The sequence below is a fragment of the Haliotis rufescens genome, unplaced genomic scaffold (genome assembly GCF_023055435.1).
Source record: "Haliotis rufescens isolate VD_foot unplaced genomic scaffold, xgHalRufe1.0.p SCAF_7, whole genome shotgun sequence".
Taxonomy (NCBI): domain Eukaryota; kingdom Metazoa; phylum Mollusca; class Gastropoda; order Lepetellida; family Haliotidae; genus Haliotis; species Haliotis rufescens.
In genome coordinates, this window is record NW_025964361.1 from 14426677 (window position 1) to 14446759 (window position 20083).

At 43.1% G+C, this 20083-nt stretch overlaps 1 protein-coding gene across 18 annotated transcripts in view; it reads left to right on the forward strand.

The window, feature by feature from the left end:
• The window catches only part of LOC124141849 (phosphoribosylformylglycinamidine synthase-like), a 73680-nt gene that overhangs the window by 7225 nt on the left and 46372 nt on the right, over positions 1-20083 (forward strand). For all 18 annotated transcript variants that reach the window (XM_048388321.1, XM_048388326.1, XM_048388331.1 and 15 more), the window contains exons 4-11: positions 336-634; positions 7967-8075; positions 8918-9058; positions 10155-10282; positions 12964-13092; positions 14976-15236; positions 15710-15940; positions 17503-17726. In XM_048388321.1, coding sequence (XP_048244278.1) covers positions 336-634; positions 7967-8075; positions 8918-9058; positions 10155-10282; positions 12964-13092; positions 14976-15236; positions 15710-15940; positions 17503-17726 — 1522 coding nt within the window. The remainder of the gene's footprint in view (positions 1-335; positions 635-7966; positions 8076-8917; positions 9059-10154; positions 10283-12963; positions 13093-14975; positions 15237-15709; positions 15941-17502; positions 17727-20083) is intronic.

A 20083-nucleotide genomic window follows, 5' to 3' on the forward strand; every position in this document is an offset into this window, starting at 1 on the left:
TCAATGAACGCAATTGGGATATGATGACATGCATTAACCATGTCGGCGAGCCTGACCACCTGATCCTGTTAGTCGCCTCTTATGACAAACAAAGTCACCTTTTACGGCAAGCAGGGTTTGCTGAACACCGATTCTTACCCGGATCTTCACGGGTCAAGTCAACTGGTCGGTATCTGTAGTCTTCGGACAGTCGACTTGGTGCTTGTTTTAACTGTTGTGAGAGTTCCTAGATTATGGTGCTAAGATTACTTTGTGGAACTGCAACCAGTTCAGACAGCTTTGCCAAGGTGACTTAGTGAATGATGGCCTAAATCTCTTGTATTCTCTCGTTTAAGGTTAAACTTCTCAACAGCATTCTCCACCAATGCTGTATCAATCTGCCAGTCAGTTGGTCTGAGCAAGATATCGAGGATTGAAGAGTCCACACGCTACCTCATCACCTTCACCAGCGATACTAAACCTTCAACTGCGGAGGAAGACCTCATTCTATCTCAACTGTATGACCGTATGACACAATGTAGATACCTCAAACCATTAGAGAGCTTCAAGCTGTCTGTGCGGACGGAGCCTGTGTTTGAAGTGGACATCATGGGACGTGGGCGGTCAGCTTTAGAAGAAGCAAACAAAGAACTTGGTAAGGCCACTCCAAATTAACCCAATGTGAATTTCAGGTTAGAATGGGTCTCCAGCGAACAATTCTGGTTTTTATGGGGCAACCAGCTATGTTTTGATCATTATCACTTCAACAATATTGATGCCGTGTGAGATTTGAGCCACAAGTCCGAAGCCAGAGTCTAGTAAACCGGTGTTTGGTTTAGTAAGCCCAGCTTATAATTGTCAATATGTTAATGATAAAATCTACTACAGATGATGCTAAGAGCCAAGTTCGGGCAAGTAGACTCAACTGTTTAGGCACAGACGGGTGATGTCTTCTTTCTTGCTAGTGAGAAAGGTATTGTACCCAGACACACTGTGTATTTACAAACCTGAGGATATCACACAAAGCTGCCGTCTGTCCTTAATGTTTGGTATTTGAATAAGAATAATGCGACAATCTACACTTTTCATAGATGCAGAACTATGAGTTATCTCCCTTTAATCACTTCCATTAATTCATTTCATATGAGATTAAGAGAAATTCAGAGGTACCCTTTATGTTAAAGCCCCATCTGCGGTAGTAACTACCGCACTCTAGTGGGCGGAGCTTATAAAAGTGATTTGACAGGTCTATATGACGTCATGATAACACATACATTTCATTGGTTTAATGCGTAAACGGGTGACGTCATGTAAACACCCACCCACGTGGGTCGTTTGACAACAAGGACGTAAGTTTTAATGGTAATATAAATATCTACCAAACGATTCCAAGACTTTTCAGCAAACGCGTACGTCTTTGGTTTCAAAACATACCTGCCATGTCGTCTTCACATCTTCATAAAATGATACCGTGGAATGTCCACGATTTATCCAGCACACAAATTATAGTTCTAGATCTCTGGACTAGAACGAAATACGTTTGTCGTGATGCATATGAGCAGTGTAAATGAAGAAACATAATATGTGTTGGGGCACCAATCGCTATCCTGTGGTGTACGGTATATCTGCAGTTTACAAATAGCATTTCTCACAATATATACGGCAATCGGTGATTTCAACAATGTTTTTCTTCGTTGTGTTGTTCGTCTTGCCTCATTTGGAATCTGGATGACAACGATCGTGTAAAAAAAAACTGGTAAAAGGTCAAAAATATTTTCAAGTGATCAAAGTAGTTTCTTGTCGTTTTTTTCATTGCCCAGTAGCAATCTATGTATTTTGGCAAAGTCTTACTTGTCCGATGAAGCTCCTCATGCCGAATTAAGTAACTCGATCCGTGAAACTTGGCGGGTCCCAGTGACCCAGATCCCTGTTGATTGTTATGCCAAGTGTCATTTGCATAAGGCCATCCATATTTTGTGTATGTGTTTCTCCCCTCAAGCCTCAACTAAACAATCAGATACCGGGCGGACGAAATACAATATATGACTTATAAAAAAATGTCTTTCAATAATTGTGTAAGTTATTTGATGACATTTTTAAAAAAGGTTCAACACTTGGTACTAGAAACTAGTCTATGAATTAATTTATGATGTAGATCGATTCGCTTTGCTTCGGAAACGAATTTTTAATAAACAACGGAAAAAAGATAACGTTGACCTGGTTCTTTTATGACGGTGCAATTGTAGATCTAGTAGTATTTCTTTTATTAGATCGGTGCGCAATTTTCCACAGCGGCAGCGAAATTGAGACACGAAGACATTATATTATTTCACGTCGGAATGGAGATAGAAATATTCAAATACGGACAGCCTCACAGACTTCGAAACGGTGTTCAGATTAATATTTGTTCACATTAATTCTGTCATGTGCGTGAAAATGGGTTTCAACATTACATTCATCAAGCTTACATTCAGGTCGCTGGCTTCTTCGGCATTAACACATGTTTTGTCTCAAAGCTCAAAGCAACAATGTTTCTCTCAGATACTTTTTTCTCTCCATCCATGACGAACATCTGTCATAATGTCAATGCTTCAACATTCCTGGGCAGTTGATTTCAACAATGTAATACACACGGCCTCATTCACGGCGTCATCGCAAAGATTCCTTCCAAATACCCACCACGTGATCAGGGTTACGACCTTGGGATAAATTAATAAATTATTTTGCATTTTTAGAAAAGATTTGTTTTCGTGAATATTTTTTTTTTAAATATCCTGTACATGGTACTTTTGGATTGCACTGGGTATTTCTTTTATTACTTTCTAAAACTTTTTATTTTCGCCTTTCTGACCACGCGATCTCCTAGCAACCACGCCCCATGAGCGCATCGAGTTGCTGCTTACAACTGTCAAGAACTTTGCAATTTCGCTTGTCTTCAATATGAGCAACAAAACATTTTCATGTGAAGCCTAATTTGACGAAGAATTGTTCGAGATAATCAGGGAGCCTTAGGTAATTTCGATTATGACATTGGTGACTTAATTGTGGAGAAAGTTCCAATTCAAGATGACATCATTCCGATTCACAACTCGAATCGACAAGATGGCGCCTCTCTTCCCGCCCTTGCAATTGCAACAGAAACTTTGATAAATTCAGTGCCGATTCTTGGGATTAGTGAATCAGTGTCACAGCTAGATTTCATTGTGGAACCAGATGAAGCCGAATATGTATGTTCACACTTCTTTTGTCAACCATGCGTGACACGGCACAGGCAATCGCAGTTAGGGAATGGTGCGGCCACCATGTTGCAGAAATTCGTCGATTCGAACACATTGCTTCTGGACTGAGCTAAATAAACGAAGTGTTTGGAGAGATCGTAGATACTTGGACTTGAAGAAACGGAAATAAACGTTGCAGCAGATGAAGGATCGGTGTGGACAAAACGGGAAAGGGATCCCAGATTATATTTTAAAACTTGTGCGCGAAGTGTATCCAAATACCCCGAACAAAAAATACATGGGACAAGTGTGGATCTAATGATCAAATGTGAAAATTCTGTGAAAGAAAAGGAAATTCATAATTAAAGTTGTCTTGGAATATGTGTATTGGAGTTTTCGTTTATCGTAAGTACAATATTATCTGGATACGCCTTTAGTAGGTCAAAACATCAGGTATATTTCGTTACTTATTAACCAGTTGCTTATGTGCATTGTTATGTTGATACACGTGACATATTCATCTATTGAAGTCAAGCTGAGAAATATTGGCGCAACTTCTGGTGCTTCAAATTAGGCCCCTTCCTAAACACTAGTTGAAAAATCGGTGTAATAATTTAGGTTTTATAAATATTAACTAATTATTGTGTGGCACAAATCTAACTGTTGAATACAAATGACCAAAACTAAACAAATATCTGTAATTTTCGGATTGAACTGAAAGAATCGCGTCGTCAATTTCGTATTTAAATATCATTACTGTTACATTAACCGAAACTGAAGTTCAGCCGTAAAAATATGCAACACAATTCACTTTGACCACAAATGCATTGAATGTGTCACATGTACACACGACCATGTGCTTTGCTATTTATAGCGCAACCGTAAATAAGCTCCGCCCACTGTGATTGATGCAGACGCCAAACACGATCGATTCGATTTTTTATGATAAAACTACAGAAAATCTATTGACTTATGTCTTGATATGGAGCCATTTGTTGTATCCATGGTTTGTCATTCAAGTTGATACTAAGTTTGACGGTCAATGGTGATCTGGTTCCCTTATGGTTTTCAAAAAACGTCTCCCGACACTCGGTTGTGTTTACATTGTCAGTCATTGTTCGAAACTGAAACACCGCCACCTTGCGGGCTATTTATAGTCAGGGTGGGGCTTTAACTCAACATCATATATGGTTAAAACCAATCTCTGGTGGTGAGGATTCAAAATTGTACAAATGGAGGGGCTGACCCCACAGGGGCTGAGGGGCGGGGCGAAATAAGGGTATTTTGGCGTTATTGCTCTAAACGACTTCTTCTCTGGAACTAAGAGATAGATATCAACCAAACAAGGTTGAAAGCATTCTCCGGTGGTGAGAATTAAAAATTGTATAAATAGTGGGGCTGATCCCCCAAGGGGCTGAGGGGCGGGTCGAAAAAGGGGTAATTTGGCGTTATTGCTTTAAGCGAATTCTTCTCTTTAACTAAGAGATAGATATCAACCATATTTGGTTGGAAGCATTCTCCATTGGTGGGGATTCAAATTGGAGAAATGGAGGGGCTGGCCCTATGTATACTTATATATAGTCCCTAGCTTCAGGTCATAACTTTGAAAAGGTTGGGATCCCCACCCCATAACCATTTCTTCACTTTCTAGGCATAAAGTTTTGTCACTTCCTTTCAAATATTGTTTCAACTTCAATAAACTTGATTTATGTATAAAAACTTTGCCTTTGTTTTCATTTTTGTTTCACTCTGAATAGCCATGTGACGTTATAATTATCCTGTGATGTACCACAGCTTTTCCTTTAAACCGTTACTACCGCATAGTTAGTTAGTTTTCTTTTCTAACATTAATTTGCTTCACTAGTCCAGAATGGCTGATTAGTTAGATGTGTACTAGTTTAGTACATAAATATGGCCAAGCAAACTTTTTTTTAAAGCAAAGGTGTGACCACTTGCCTCATTTGGCCAAGAAAACAAAGTGTTGTATAAACAAAGTGGGTGGGGCTTAATAGCTGATTAACAGGCAAATTTTAGAAGTTGTCTTCCCATATAGATGGAGTGATTTTCACTGTATTTGATACTCGTCATTGTATAGATGGAGTGATTTTCACTGTATTTGATACTCGTCATTGTATAGATGGAGTGATTTTCACTGTATTTGATACTCGTCATTCTATAGATGGAGCGGGGCCGATGGGAGAAATTGAATTCTAACTTTGAATCTACAGCGTTAGAAATTGGGACTTGTCCTATAGCAGAGCTCCAGATAAGCTTTTGGTGTTGTGGGTATTTTACCCATGCATTTTAAAATCATTGGGTATCAGTAATTCTATCTGGGTATTCAAATTTCTGTTCCCCACTAGTTTTTACACATGTGGGTATTTAAGTTAAATATTTAAAAACACTATTCATCAAGTCCCTGCAAACTGGTGTCGTGTGGTTTCGAGAGCTTTATAGGACTCCAAAATACCACGATACTTCCACAAGAAAGTGTGATGGCAAATGATCATGATGTAACTGTCATCGTGGAGTTTGGCAAGGTTGACGGAATGCCCGGTAATAATTTCAAAATAAGTTGCTGATTTGCTAATCGAATATGCAGGGTTACTTCACAATATTTTGATGATATGCACAAGTTTTATTTTTGTAGCGTATCTGTAATGTTCGTTGCGTATTTGATACGCTTGGATTATATTTTACTGCGTATTTCTGCATGTCTGATGCGTATTTTACGCAGATACGCAGCTTATCTGGAGCTCTGTATAGTCCTTGCCAAACTGCCCAATAGTTAAGTTTTCATAAGGACTAGTAGAAAATTGCCATTTTTAAGTGTTTTGCTATATGTTATCATAATAAGGACTAGTGGACTAAAACAGTTAGTTTCTATCACTGATCTATATTATACATATACTTGACATCATAACACAAATACATTCATGTTACCAAGATCTGCCTTGGAGTCTGTTGCCACCCCAGGGGTCAGACTCGAAAGGGACTTTGGGTCATAATTACTTAGAAGAATGTCAAAATCCCCATCCTATGTACCCATGCTCATCAATACATCCATGCTACCAGGACTGGCCCTTCTGTTCATCTGTCCGGCACTCCCAAAGGAGTTCGAACCTTGACCATAACATGCAAACCGATATTATCCCCACCCTATAATAAACAGATACATTGTATGTACATTTGTTTGTTATGAAGAGATAATACATTTATGCCAATAGGATTCGCCCTGGGATCCAGCCTTGCCTCTGGAAACTTAGATCCTGGATCATAACATGGAAACAGTTCAGATCTTTCTAGAGAAATACACGTTCATGCTGTCAGAGTTGCCATCCACCCCTTTTAAATGCTGGCAGAGTCAAAATTATGAAATATTTGCAATTTTATATACATGTACAATGCAAATGTATATTTTGTAATTATTGCGTAAATATCCAGGTGAGCGATACAGGCCCTATGGGCCTCTTGTTTATTGATAGAGTAAAAAATTATTCACTATTTCCCGCAATGTTATTGAAAATAAAATTCACACTTCGACAACGGGTCCACATCGAACATGTCAAAGAGCAAAATAGAGACGTTTCAAGCAAATCTTTAAATATAGTATACAAAGTAATAAATAAAATCAACAAAAATATATCTAAAGTTGTCAAACTTACATCTAAGTTATTATTTCCATTTTTTCTTGCAATCTCGTGTAATGTAAGTCCAATGATATCTTGGCTTTTGTCGCCTCTATTTCTCAGCCCAGACATGATGTTTAATGCCAAAATATATGCATGAAACATATTTGTCACAGATCGTAAAGTAGCACGATACATACACAAAGTTCCACATTTTTAATATAGATCACTATTTCCTGCTTAAAACGTTCAGAATAACAAGATTTAACAGAAATCTTTTGTCAAAATCTGAAATTCATCATACACGAGGACAGTACCATAGCTGTAGATTTTGGCAAGAAAGCATCATTAGAAGCCAATTTTATCCCAAAAAATCGCATGTTGCAGCTACGAAAAGACTCCAGGTGATGTTACGACCGTGGAGATGAAAAAACAAACTTTCTAGCAATGAGTCTTATGGCAGTCTTCGACGAACGTGTTATTCATACGAAGCTTCGAAAATGGAGGTATTTCTTCATGTTACTGAGCGGACAGCTGCTGTTATCGGGAAATTGGTGATGATAGATACTATTTATAATTCTTTTTAAAATAATTTTCAAATTATTTAAACAAAGAAAATAAAAAAGAAATAGGTAAGTGTATTTTACAAAATCTTATATTTGCTGAAAATCGTCAAATTTTTGCTTCCTTGGTCCTTAATCTGGACGTTATGAATGTGTTAGCCTACATTTTTTTATTTACAACAAATTTAATTAAGTTGTAAATGCATTATTTAAATAATGTGATAAACATAACTTTCATATTTATAAACAATAGGACTAGAGCTTTCAAATGGGGTATAACCTGTTGTAGCAAAGATGTTTTACAAGCAGATATTTTCTTTGATAAATGTTGGCTTCATCTATCACGCAAGAGTCTCTGGGAACTCAGTGTCACAGCAGTAAACGCTTCTGGTTGACTGGTGTTGAAAGAGTGATGGTTATAGAAAGTTCAGTATTTGTTGTGACTTGCTGATGGTACTGAAGAGTGATGTTTGTGATTATCAATGATACCCATGTTACATGAAAAAGTGTATGTTAAGCAAAGTTTGAACTGTGTTTCAGTTTGTGGATTGTTACTCCCACGTTGATTATGTTTCAGGCCTTGCGTTTGATGACTGGGACCTGGACTACTACACAGACTTGTTTGTAGACAAAGTGAAGAGAAACCCAACCAGCGTGGAGTGTTTTGATCTAGCACAATCAAATAGGTGAGACTCCTGCTGACCAAGTCTGACAATGGATGGCATCAGGGAGCCTGGAAATTCAAATATCTGTTTGAGAGTACTGGGGATTGTAGTAACGAAAACAGCCATCAGCCAATGTGATTTAAAAACTCATAGTAAAATTTTATCGCTTAGTTTCTGTTATAACTACAGCAACTTCCACATTTTGATGCTCAGTAATCTGAGGTGTGTCTAAATAATCGAGTCTGGACCAGACATTGCAGTGATTGATATCATGAGAATTGATCTACACAATTGGGATAAGATGACATGCATCAACAAAGTTGGTGAGCCTGACCACCCAAACCCAATAGTTGCCTCTTATGACAAGCAAAGTCACCTTTTACAGCAAGGATGGGTTGCTTAAGACCTATTCTCTACCTGGATCTGGGGCAGTCTTGTATTCTAATGGTTAAAGTGCTTGCTTGTCATACCTAAGACCCAGATTCAATTCCAGACATAGGTACAATGTGTGATGCTCATTTCTGGTGTCCCCGGCCGTGATATTGCAAGAATATTGCTAAAAGCGGCATAAAACCATACTCAATCACACACTATACCTGGATCTTAACGGGTCCATTATTACATTGACTGCAAAGTTAATATGCATCTTGATTTTAAAATCGGCACATGAGGGTAAGTTTCACTTCAGGAGATACCAGAGGTGGGTTTGGTTTGTCCAATCAAAGTACCTGCTGAAAGTCAGTTTTTGCTTTGTGATGGAAAAGATTTGTCCATGCAGATAATTGCATTGTCTAGATCTCAGTGATGTCTGATATTCACTTTGTCAAATCAGCACAAACCAACCGGTGACTCTGTGTTTTCAGTGAACACAGTCGACACTGGTTCTTCAAGGGTCGGATGGTAATCGATGGTGAGGAGATGAATCGGTCTCTTTTTAAGATGATCATGGACACCCAGCTTTCCAGCAACAAAAATAATGTCATTAAATTCAATGACAATAGCAGGTATGTGCACATCGGAGATACTTATATCTCTATACATCTCAGGACAAACAAAACGACATCTTTAAGCTACACTACAGTGGCGAGTTTGTGCACATCTGACATTGACAAATAATAAGATCTCTTTGCGATGTATCGACCATCTGTTCTCATACTGGAAATCTGGAAAGTTTTGTGTGCAGAAAACTACTGCAAAGCTGCGAGAAATATACACTCCCATTAGTTTCATGACACAGTTACTTTTGCAGACCAAAAAACTTTAGACATAAGGAGGCATATATCTTGAAGTCACTTTCACATGTCAAACCAGCCAGTACATGATAATAAACAACTAATCCCTCACATTCCCTAATTGCATCATGCGGCTTCCTACTTATCAAACAAATCACCTGCAGTGGTAACTTTGATACTTGGTAATCTTTAACAGGGTATCGCAAAACTTTCCAGATGGAGCTGAGGCTATTGTTAGCCACTCACAGTAATTTAATGGCTCAGATGTTTCCATATTGACAGTGTATCTGATATCTTGCATAGCTCTGTCTCAGTTCCCTGGACCTGTAAGTATTTGTGAATCTAGAAATATGACATCTGTACGTCAGGAGTCTGAAGTTCTGATCAATAATGACATGGTCTGCCATTCCTACAATCAGATGCCCTTTTCCACATGTCAATACACCAGTGTGTGACATCATGGACAAGAGAGATCATTTCTGAGTATGGCACTAAAGGTTGCAAGAGCAAATTGATTCTGATACTGGATGACCCTATCATTCTCGATTGTACGAGAAATGAGAAATACAAAATATTATTTGTTCACAAGCCCTGATGAATGCCCAATGTTTTATTGACATAATCTTTTGATCTTCATTGTGATAAGTTCTAATTAAATACAATATGTTGTAAATCACAAATATCTTGATGATTCAGCCCCTAAATTCCTGTCATTCAATATGTAGTTTTCTGTGATGCGGAAACCGCCAGCAGCGGAGTGGCCTTCTTCATCGCACTGGCCCTTTGGAAGTGTTACTGGGCAGAGTTAGTATTGTTAATAACGCTGCATGACAAGAAGTTGTACATTATTCTGTGTGGTCCACTCCAGTGGTATCAATGGTCATCCGGTCACATGCCTGGCCCCAGCTGACCCTACTGCACCCAGCAGGATGGTCAAGAAAGAAAATATCCTACAACACGTCATCTTCACCGCGGAGACTCACAACTTCCCTACAGGTGGGTTCCCACTCCTCCTTACACTCCGGCCATTCACAGGGATCCCCCGGGTTGGAATAGGTGCCTAGCGACCCAGAGACTCCTCCTTACACTCCGTCATTCACAGGGATCCCCTGGGTTAGAATAGGTGCCTAGCGACCCAGAGACTCCTCCTTACACTCTGTCATTCACAGGGATCCCCTGGGTTAGAATAGGTGCCTAGCGACCCAGAGACTCCTCCTTACACTCCGTCATTCACAGGGATCCCCTGGGTTAGAATAGGTGCCTAGCGATCCAGAGACTCCTCCTTATGCTCCCGTCATTCACAGGGATCCCCCTGGGTTGGAACAGGTGCCTAGCGACCCAGAGACTCCTCCTTACACTCCCGTCATTCACAGGGATCCCCTGGGTTGGAACAGGTGCCTAGCGACCCAGAGACTCCTCCTTACGCTCCCGTCATTCACAGGGATCCCCCGGGTTGGAACAGGTGCCTAGCGACCCAGAGACTCCTCCTTACGCTCCCGTCATTCACAGGGATCCCCTGGGTTGGAATAGGTGCCTAGCGACCCAGAGACTCCTCCTTACGCTCCCGTCATTCACAGGGATCCCCTGGGTTAGAACAGGTGCCCATCAACCCAGAGACTCCTCCTTACACTCTGTCATTCACAGGGATCCCCTGGGTTGGAACAGGTGCCTAGCGACCCAGAGACTCCTCCTTATGCTCCCGTCATTCACAGGGATCCCCTGGGTTGGAATAGGTGCCTAGCGACCCAGAGACTCCTCCTTACGCTACCGTCATTCACAGGGATCCCCTGGGTTAGAATAGGTGCCCATCAACCCGTAGACTCCTCCTTACGCTCCCGTCATTCACAGGGATCCCCTGGGTTGGAACAGGTGCCTAGCGACCCAGAGACTCCTCCTTACACTCCGTCATTCACAGGGATCCCCTGGGTTAGAATAGGTGCCCATCAACCCGTAGACTCCTCCTTACGCTCCCGTCATTCACAGGGATCCCCTGGGTTAGAATAGGTGCCTAGCGACCCAGAGACTCCTCCTTACTCTCCGTCATTCACAGGGATCCCCTGGGTTAGAACAGGTGCCTAGCGACCCAGAGACTCCTCCTTACTCTCCGTCATTCACAGGGATCCCCTGGGTTAGAATAGGTGCCCATGAACCCAGAGACTCCTCCTTACACTCCCGTCATTCACAGGGATCACCTGGGTTAGAACAGGTGCCTAGCAACCCAGAGACTCCTCCTTACGCTACCGTCATTCACAGGGATCCCCTGGGTTAGAATAGGTGCCCATCAACCCGTAGACTCCTCCTTACGCTCCCGTCATTCACAGGGATCCCCTGGGTTGGAACAGGTGCCTAGCGACCCAGAGACTCCTCCTTACACTCCGTCATTCACAGGGATCCCCTGGGTTAGAATAGGTGCCCATCAACCCGTAGACTCCTCCTTACGCTCCCGTCATTCACAGGGATCCCCTGGGTTAGAATAGGTGCCTAGCGACCCAGAGACTCCTCCTTACTCTCCGTCATTCACAGGGATCCCCTGGGTTAGAACAGGTGCCTAGCGACCCAGAGACTCCTCCTTACTCTCCGTCATTCACAGGGATCCCCTGGGTTAGAATAGGTGCCCATGAACCCAGAGACTCCTCCTTACACTCCCGTCATTCACAGGGATCACCTGGGTTAGAACAGGTGCCTAGCAACCCAGAGACTCCTCCTTATGCTCCCGTCATTCACAGGGATCCCCTGGGTTGGAACAGGTGCCTAGCGACCCAGAGACTCCTCCTTACTCTCCCGTCATTCACAGGGATCCCCTGGGTTAGAATAGGTGCCCATGAACCCAGCGACTCCTTCTTACACTCCCGTCATTCACAGGGATCACCTGGGTTAGAACAGGTGCCTAGCAACCCAGAGACTCTTCCTTCCACTCCCGTCATTCACAGGGATCCCCCGGGTTAGAATAGGTGCCTAGCAACCCGTAGACTCCTCCTTACGCTCCCGTCATTCACAGGGATCCCTTGGGTTAAAATAGGTGCCTGTCAAACCACAGTTTCACTGGTCATAGACCAATAAAATTTTGATTTGACCGATGGTTTGTTTGAGTAGTCAGACTTTTGACCGATAGAAATGCTAAGCAAGACGTCAGGCAATTCATAATTAAGTAATCAGTAAGGATTAGTTCTACTGTCAGTATCGATCTAATAAAACAATGCACAGCTATCAAAAATTGTAATTGAAACAGTGCTTGTCATTGCATCGCGACGTTCAATGGTCAGATCACATGAATTTATCCACAAATGGCTTTGCATTGATTCCCCGATATGGTTCATCTCCTTTTTTGTTGATTTGTGAGCACATGGCATAAGTTATTCTGTTGTTTTGTTGATGTGACTTATTGCCTTTTCCATTGACTTATTGCATGTCTTGGGTGCAAGTCAGTGGCCTACAGACAGCTTTTTGTATCAAAATCACTGCATTACATAGGGCATTGTAATGGATCTAATTGTCAAGCTCGTTTGTGTTTCAATGTTTCCTGGCGGCATGGGATATGGCCACAATATCAATCACTGTTTTGTCTGGTCCACACTCGATTATTTACTGGCTGATGTCATGCAGTTGAAATATTGTTGGGTGTGGCGTTAAATTACATACTAAATTACATCCCCAACTAATATGCTATGTATCTTCAGGAGTGGCTCCGTTCCCGGGAGCAACAACAGGCACCGGTGGGCGTATCAGGGATGTTCAGAGCACAGGCAGAGGTGCTCATGTTGTAGCAGGCACTGCTGGTTACTGCTTCGGTAACCTCCACATTCCAGGTAGGCTGAACTTTACCTTGTAGGTCTGAATGTCATCATACAAAACTTGTAATTATGCTTCAGGGATCCAAGTTAATTTTTTCTGAAGAAGGCATTTGGCCCTGTGTTTATTTGGTGTGTTAGTGAACATATCATCACAAAAACCTCCCAACATGCCAGACAACTAATTTTACAATTTCAGCATAAAACTTTGTTGTCATGTACTGTAAATCTGGAAATTAATGCATTTCCAAATTAATGAGACTGCTGACCCCTAGCTAAAATGCAACTCAATATCAGTGCAACTCCCCCCCGACCCATCCCCAGTGGAATGATACATATCCTTACCTTAATCCAATCAATCAACAAAGAGCACTGGTTATTAGCACTGAGTAGAACACTTCCGTAAAAACAATAAACAGTGTTTTCCTAAAAACACAGTTTATATGTTTACAGAGACTGGTATTATAGAAGTTCAAATGCAATAAATTAATTGAAACAACAACAGTTCACTGATTGCTATGCGGAGAAGGTGTCAACAAGCTTGACACGAGTGGGTAGAATTCCTGACCTCAGCGGTGATAACTCACTGGATGCCCATTGTGTAATTCCTATTCTTTGAATGACATTTTTATATACTTGTTACAACTGCTGCTCAATAAACTGTGTTTGTGTTTATATTCAAATTGGTATTTCCGCTATCCAAAGTGTGCAGTGAGGCCGTCTTATTGTTGATAGTCATTTGGAGACACAATTGCGAAGTTAATTAATGGGAGCAAAAACCACTCACATTTTTCGCATTTAATTCACGCTCACATTAATTTCAAGATTTACAGTATATGTGTACAAAGCACTTCTAAATGCCCATCCAATAGTTAATTTGTTATCTACTAGCACAGTCAAATAGACAAACAAGTGATAGAGGGGATGCATCTTGTTAGTAAGAATTTCTTCAGAGACATTTTGGTAATCATGAGTCACCTGTACATATGAAAACCTACATATGAAGATCCTGGGTAGAATAGGTCTTCAGCAACTCATTCTTGCTGTTAAAGTCAACTATACTTCTCATAACTGGTGCTAACGGGATGGGTTTGTCAGCCTTGCTGAATGTCACTGTATCCCAACTGCCAAGATCGATGGATCACTGGATTGTCTGGTCCAGACTGAATTATTTACAGACTGCCATATTGGTTGAATATTGCAGAGTGCGGCGTTAAACAACAAACAAGCCAATCAAGGTAGAGCCATATGGATTTAAATACCCCCCTGCCACATATTAGCATCACGAATGTCATAAATCTGATTAACACATGGGTGTTTCTTCTGCTTCACGGAATTGGGCCCAGGGACCTAGATGTTTGTTGTACGATGAGACTTTGCAGTGATAGAATGTAACAGTTTTAGTCCACTAGTCCTTAAAATGACAAAATATAGCAAAACCGTAAGAGAGGGCAAATTTCTACTATTCCTTATGAAACTTTAACTTTTGGGCAATATGGCAAGGGCTATAGGACTAGTGCCTATTTCTAACACTGCTTAGTGGATCGAATGGTCAGTGTTGGTGGATTGCATGTCATCAGCTGCTCATGATGGTAGTTACTGGTTTGCCTGGTCCCAGCTTGATTATTTGTATGGCGGTTTCCAAACTATGTGTCCTTGGCAAGTATTGTTACTTGCCCAAATTGGTCAGTCCTATTTACTGACATATGCTGCATAGGCTCTTAGCAGGCCCAGATAAGTCCCCGATAGCTGATTGAGGTGGTAAACAACCAACAAACTAACTTCATGAGAATTGATTGTCAAATGTCGGTTGTGACTGAGTCATTAAGAGAGCAGTGAAGCAGTTCACTGGAGGGTCTCACATGGAGAGAATGACGTATCATTTACATCATACATTCTAGGTTACAAACTCCCGTGGGAGGACGAGCAGGTGAAGTATCCCCCGAATTTTGCCCCTCCCCTGGAGGTCGCTGTGGAGGCCAGTAACGGTGCCTCAGACTATGGCAATAAGTTCGGTGAGCCAGTTCTGGCAGGTTTTGCCCGGTCATTTGGGATGATCCTCCCGGAAGGTGAGAGGAGGGAGTACATCAAGCCGATCATGTTCAGCGGGGGTATTGGGGCGATGGACGGCAGACATGTCCACAAGGCCGAGACAGAGAAAGGTAAGGATGTTTGCTCTAAAGATAGGAGGAACCAAATGTTTAAATGTGTTTTGTGTTTTTACAATGTATTAAAGAGCATACTGGTTTTTCTGTGTTACTTTCGGGTGGTCAGGCTAGGTGACTTGGCTGATGCGTGTCATTGTATCCTAATTGTGTAGGTCGATGCTCATGATGTCAGTCACTGGATTGTCTTGTCCAGATTTGATTATTTACAGATGGACGTCATATAGCTGGAATATTGCTGAGTGCTTCATTCAACAACAAATAACCATAACATTGGCAGTCGGTAGTGTCTGACAAACAAACATCATACAGAAACTCTTTCGGACACTCCACATGGTTAGTAGACGCATGTTGTAGGGCAGACGGAAGCTATACTGACTGTTGGCACTAAATACTAACTACTTTGTAATTCTGTCTGACCAAAAACAACAAATTTCTTCGCCCACATTTTATTTCTTGGTTCCCTGCAGGAATGAAGGTTGTGAAGATTGGTGGCCCTGTGTTCCGGATTGGTGTGGGGGGAGGGGCAGCCTCGTCTGTGCACGTTCAGGGGGACAACAAGGCTGACCTGGACTTCGGGGCTGTTCAGCGGGGTGATGCAGAGATGGAGCAGAAGCTGAACCGCCTCATCCGGGGCTGTGTGGAGCTGGAGACGAGGAACCCCATCTGCAGCATACACGACCAGGGTGCAGGGGGTAATGGTAAGACCACATCCACTCACTCACTGCTCCAGTTATGCTTCTAATATCACTGATGCAGATACATTTTGATTTTGATGAATAATTGTCATCTCTTCCAAGTTGTACCAGGCCTCTCGACCCTCAAAGTAGCAACCAAGTTAAATGACCTAAATTAACATTTATTGTATTTATTGCTTGGTTGCCAGTTGGCTCCTTTTTATAGCTTGGCAACTAAAATATTTAACATATTGAATGACACTGGAGTAGAACATCTCTTGTCTGTATCAACATCATGACTTCCCTGTTTAGGGTGTAGTTTTACTCCTTAAGGCAATACTGAAGCCTATGCTGCTTCTGATGCTGCTGTCTGTAATGCAGCAAGTTTAGGTATGGCTGGTCATGTGGACATTTCTGTTTTCTTTCACAATGGTGGCATGTTCAAATCATTGAAGAATATTTCTACATGTTTTCAAGAGTCATCTCTACATGCTCTAAGCCAAACTGTCCATCACAGAATGATAGGACTCTGGCTATCACTGCCAGCAGTCCAAAAAGGGGCATTTATTAGATGCAGATGTTGGTGGGCATAGTGAAATCGGAGATTTCAGCATTGGGAGGCAAGATGAGACTGAAATTACTTCATCTGCTATAAATGTGATGGTAATAAATGAATTGGAAATCCAAGCGAATTCGTAAAACAAACATTAGAATAAGCAAAAAGGCAGCATTGATTCAGGTAATTGGCTGTGTGAATTCCAGTGGTCTTTCGACAAAAGTTTTGTTGTTCAGACACATAAGAACAATTGGAATGTCTACAATCCTGTCTTGTCTTTTATGGAATTTCTTTAATAATAAATTCTTTGTAAACTTAAATCAATGTGGATCCTTAAATTTTAATGTGGCTCTTTAAAGTTTGAAATGGCACCTATATGAGGAAATCATGTAAGCTTGGAGTGCTGTCCGTATTAGTTACCAAACATGGCCTTCCCCTTCAAAGCCTGTACACTAGCAATCTGCAAGCTAAGCAACCACCTCTCTCAGCATTTCATAGAACCGCTTCATTCACCCACATCACTAACAAACAAGCTGCCTCAAGTCATTCCAGTGTCACCCACTTCCCCGAGGCAAGGGCGTTAACGTACTATACAAGTCCAGTTTCCATCCTTATCCTGCAATGTGCATGAAATCACTTGAGCACCTTGATTAAGAACATGAAAAGATATGCAAAATATGTGTTGGCTACCAGTTATTGGTGGACATGCTTTGCAAATCCTGTAATCAACTAAAATCTGCATGTTAAAATCTATGTTGTTTACGAACTGGATGTCTAATTTGTAATGCAAATTTGATTGGAATATAGACTCATAAGTCCAGCCAAAATATACCTCCAGAATTCCCGCCTAGTTCAGCAAGGGTGGAAACTGGACTTTTATGGTCAGGTAACTCCTTTGCCTCGGGAAGTGATGAAAACAATTGTTACCAGTGTTCCCTTTGGTATTTACTTGAATGGAATACATCCTATGCATGATCCAACCAAACATGCTCCATGTGAATAATTTGTGTCATTGCATCACTTGTTCCAGGCAATGTCCTCAAAGAGATCTGTGAGCCATCAGGCGCCATCATTCGAGCTGATGACTTCCAGCTGGGTGACCCGACACTCAGCATCCTAGAGCTGTGGGGCGCTGAGTACCAGGAGAGCAACGCCATCTTGGTGCGGCCCAAGGACGTGGAATGCCTGAAGCAGCTGGGGCAGAGAGAGCGGTGTCCCGTGTGCTTCGTGGGGACAATCACAGGAACAGGGAGGGTGAGATGCATCGTTTTCTTGTCATACACGCCAGATAGATAGTGGTGTTTCATTATGATACATCAGAACTCAACACTTCATATGATCTCATCAAAGAATTTTTTAACAGTATTCCAGTTATAGCACGGCTTGTCAGCTTTATGTAGGAGGAAAGCCCGAAGTGATGCAGGTCTCAGACGTTTACCACTTCGGTGAAACCCACGAGCATGGGTATGGTGCTGACAAACCTAGAAATCAGGGCGAACCAGGATTCGAGCCCACAATCATAGGTTTCTGGCATGCCCAAGGGACGCAACTCTGCACAGTGAATCACTGGGCCACCTGTCTTACCAAGATATATTTTGCACACTATTTAGTTTAACAGTGTTGGTAGTGTTATATATACAATTACATTAAGTAATACGTTACCACTGTTATACCGAGGCTGTTGTCTTTCACAACTGCTGCTATAGCGAAATCTACCACAGAGATCTCAATTACCTGATGCAGCACGTGGGTAGCCACCTAGCTGCCATGTGACACCCTTCACTCTTGTCTCTTCGCTTGCTCTAGCAAGACGTACAATAAACTGCTGAAGCGTTCCTGTTTCTCCGACCATTCGGTGATATTTATTACTGTTTATTCTCTTTAATAAACTGTGCTTTTCCGGGGCGTTTGCTGTAACTACGCTTGGAAATATTTTTCCCGCCAAAAGCGGGGTGTCTCGTATGCACTTTGCGTCTTACGTTCCCCTGTTCTAGTATATCTTTTTTATTTACATCACTTATTCCTCTATATGTTATATGTGTATGTTCTATATTCGCATTACTCGTTTATTTTCTGGTGAAAATACTCGTTTGTGACTATTTGTGGTGCGTGTGTTGTAACCATGTTTTGCTCTTTGTTCATAGTACAAACAAAATGTCTGACATGGATGTTTCGCCGTCCTCCACCCCCTCTACCCCCGCAACCAGGAGCTGCGGGGTGTGCCGCAAGCGAGCGCTACCGGCTGTATGTGCAGTCCGTTTCCACCCCTGTGGTGGCTGGCTCGTCCGGTCGGGGTCCCCTTGCGGGTACCACCACCACGGCTGCGGCAGATCCCTTGGCGGCCCGTAGGGGCTGTCCGGGGATTCCGTCGCTGCATTACTTGCATAACTTGTGGACTCCAAGCTGGCGGCCTTATCTCAGGATAGGCCGCTGGCTGTTCTGTCCCCGGCCACTTCGGTGGTCGCGGGGTCCACCGGTACGGCAGCTCCCGTGGTCACCGGTCCTTCCCCCGAACCGTTGCTCCCGCTATCGGTTAAGGACCGCGTGGCCATGGTTTATGACCTCTTTGAGGACATGCCACGGCCCGGGCCGGTACCACGGGGAATCCACGGCAATGTGGGTTCCTCCGAGGTATACGATGAGTCTTCCGACACGGCTTTCCCCGCATCAACCTTGCTGCGCGGTATCAAGCCTTCCTTGGAGAACGCCTTCGCGGCGGTCTCCGGTCGGGGTCTCCCGTTGCCTCCGACGTCCTGGAGAAAGGGTTTATTCCCGGTACATGACCTTGCCTTTCCCGAGGCTGGTCCTACCGCGGAGGCCCATGTTGAGCGGTTGGGTGTCCGTGCCCCACCGGCTGCTACGGTAACGCAAGCTACCTTGCACCAGCTGGTCGCCCTCGCTCGGCACTCCATGCTTGCCATGTCTCACGGAGACACTTACTTGGCTGCAGCAGGCCAGTCTGGTCGAAGGTTCTCCCACGGACCGTGACCAGCGCATTTACAACTGCCGGCTCAGTTTAAATGCTTCCCTGACCTTGCCTTTCACTTGCTTTTGTTGGGTCCCTGCATAGACGCCTGGGTGCCGCTCCTAAACGGAGCGCGCCCCAGGCTGCTGCGGCCGGTAGGTCTAAGGGGTCGGGTTCTTCTTCCTCTGGGAAGAAGCCCCGCCCTGAGGGCCCGGTATGGGCAATCAGCTGCCCTTTCGCGGGAAGACGGGGAACTGGGGGAAGCCCAAGTCGTCTAAGGACGGCAAGGGCCCCTCCAGGTGACTCTCATTGGAGGGGTTCGTATGCCGACAGCGCCAACTTCAGTTGGCCCTTAGGCAAACCCGAGTCACTTGGCCCTGGACAGTTGCGCCTGCCGCAGCCTGTCAGGGCCCCCTCTCCTTCCCCAGTGGGAGCCAGACTCCAGACTTACTGGGAGAATTGGGAACAAGTGTTTGACGACCCGTGGGTGGTCAACACGATTCGGTACGGCTATCGGCTAGATCTCAAAGCGAATCCGCCGCTCACCGTTGCCCCGTTGGCAGGTTTCGATTCGGAAACCGATCTTCCCCTCCTCGCCGATGCCATCGGCAGGTTGGTGGAGAAGGGGCAGTACGGGGTTAGCTCT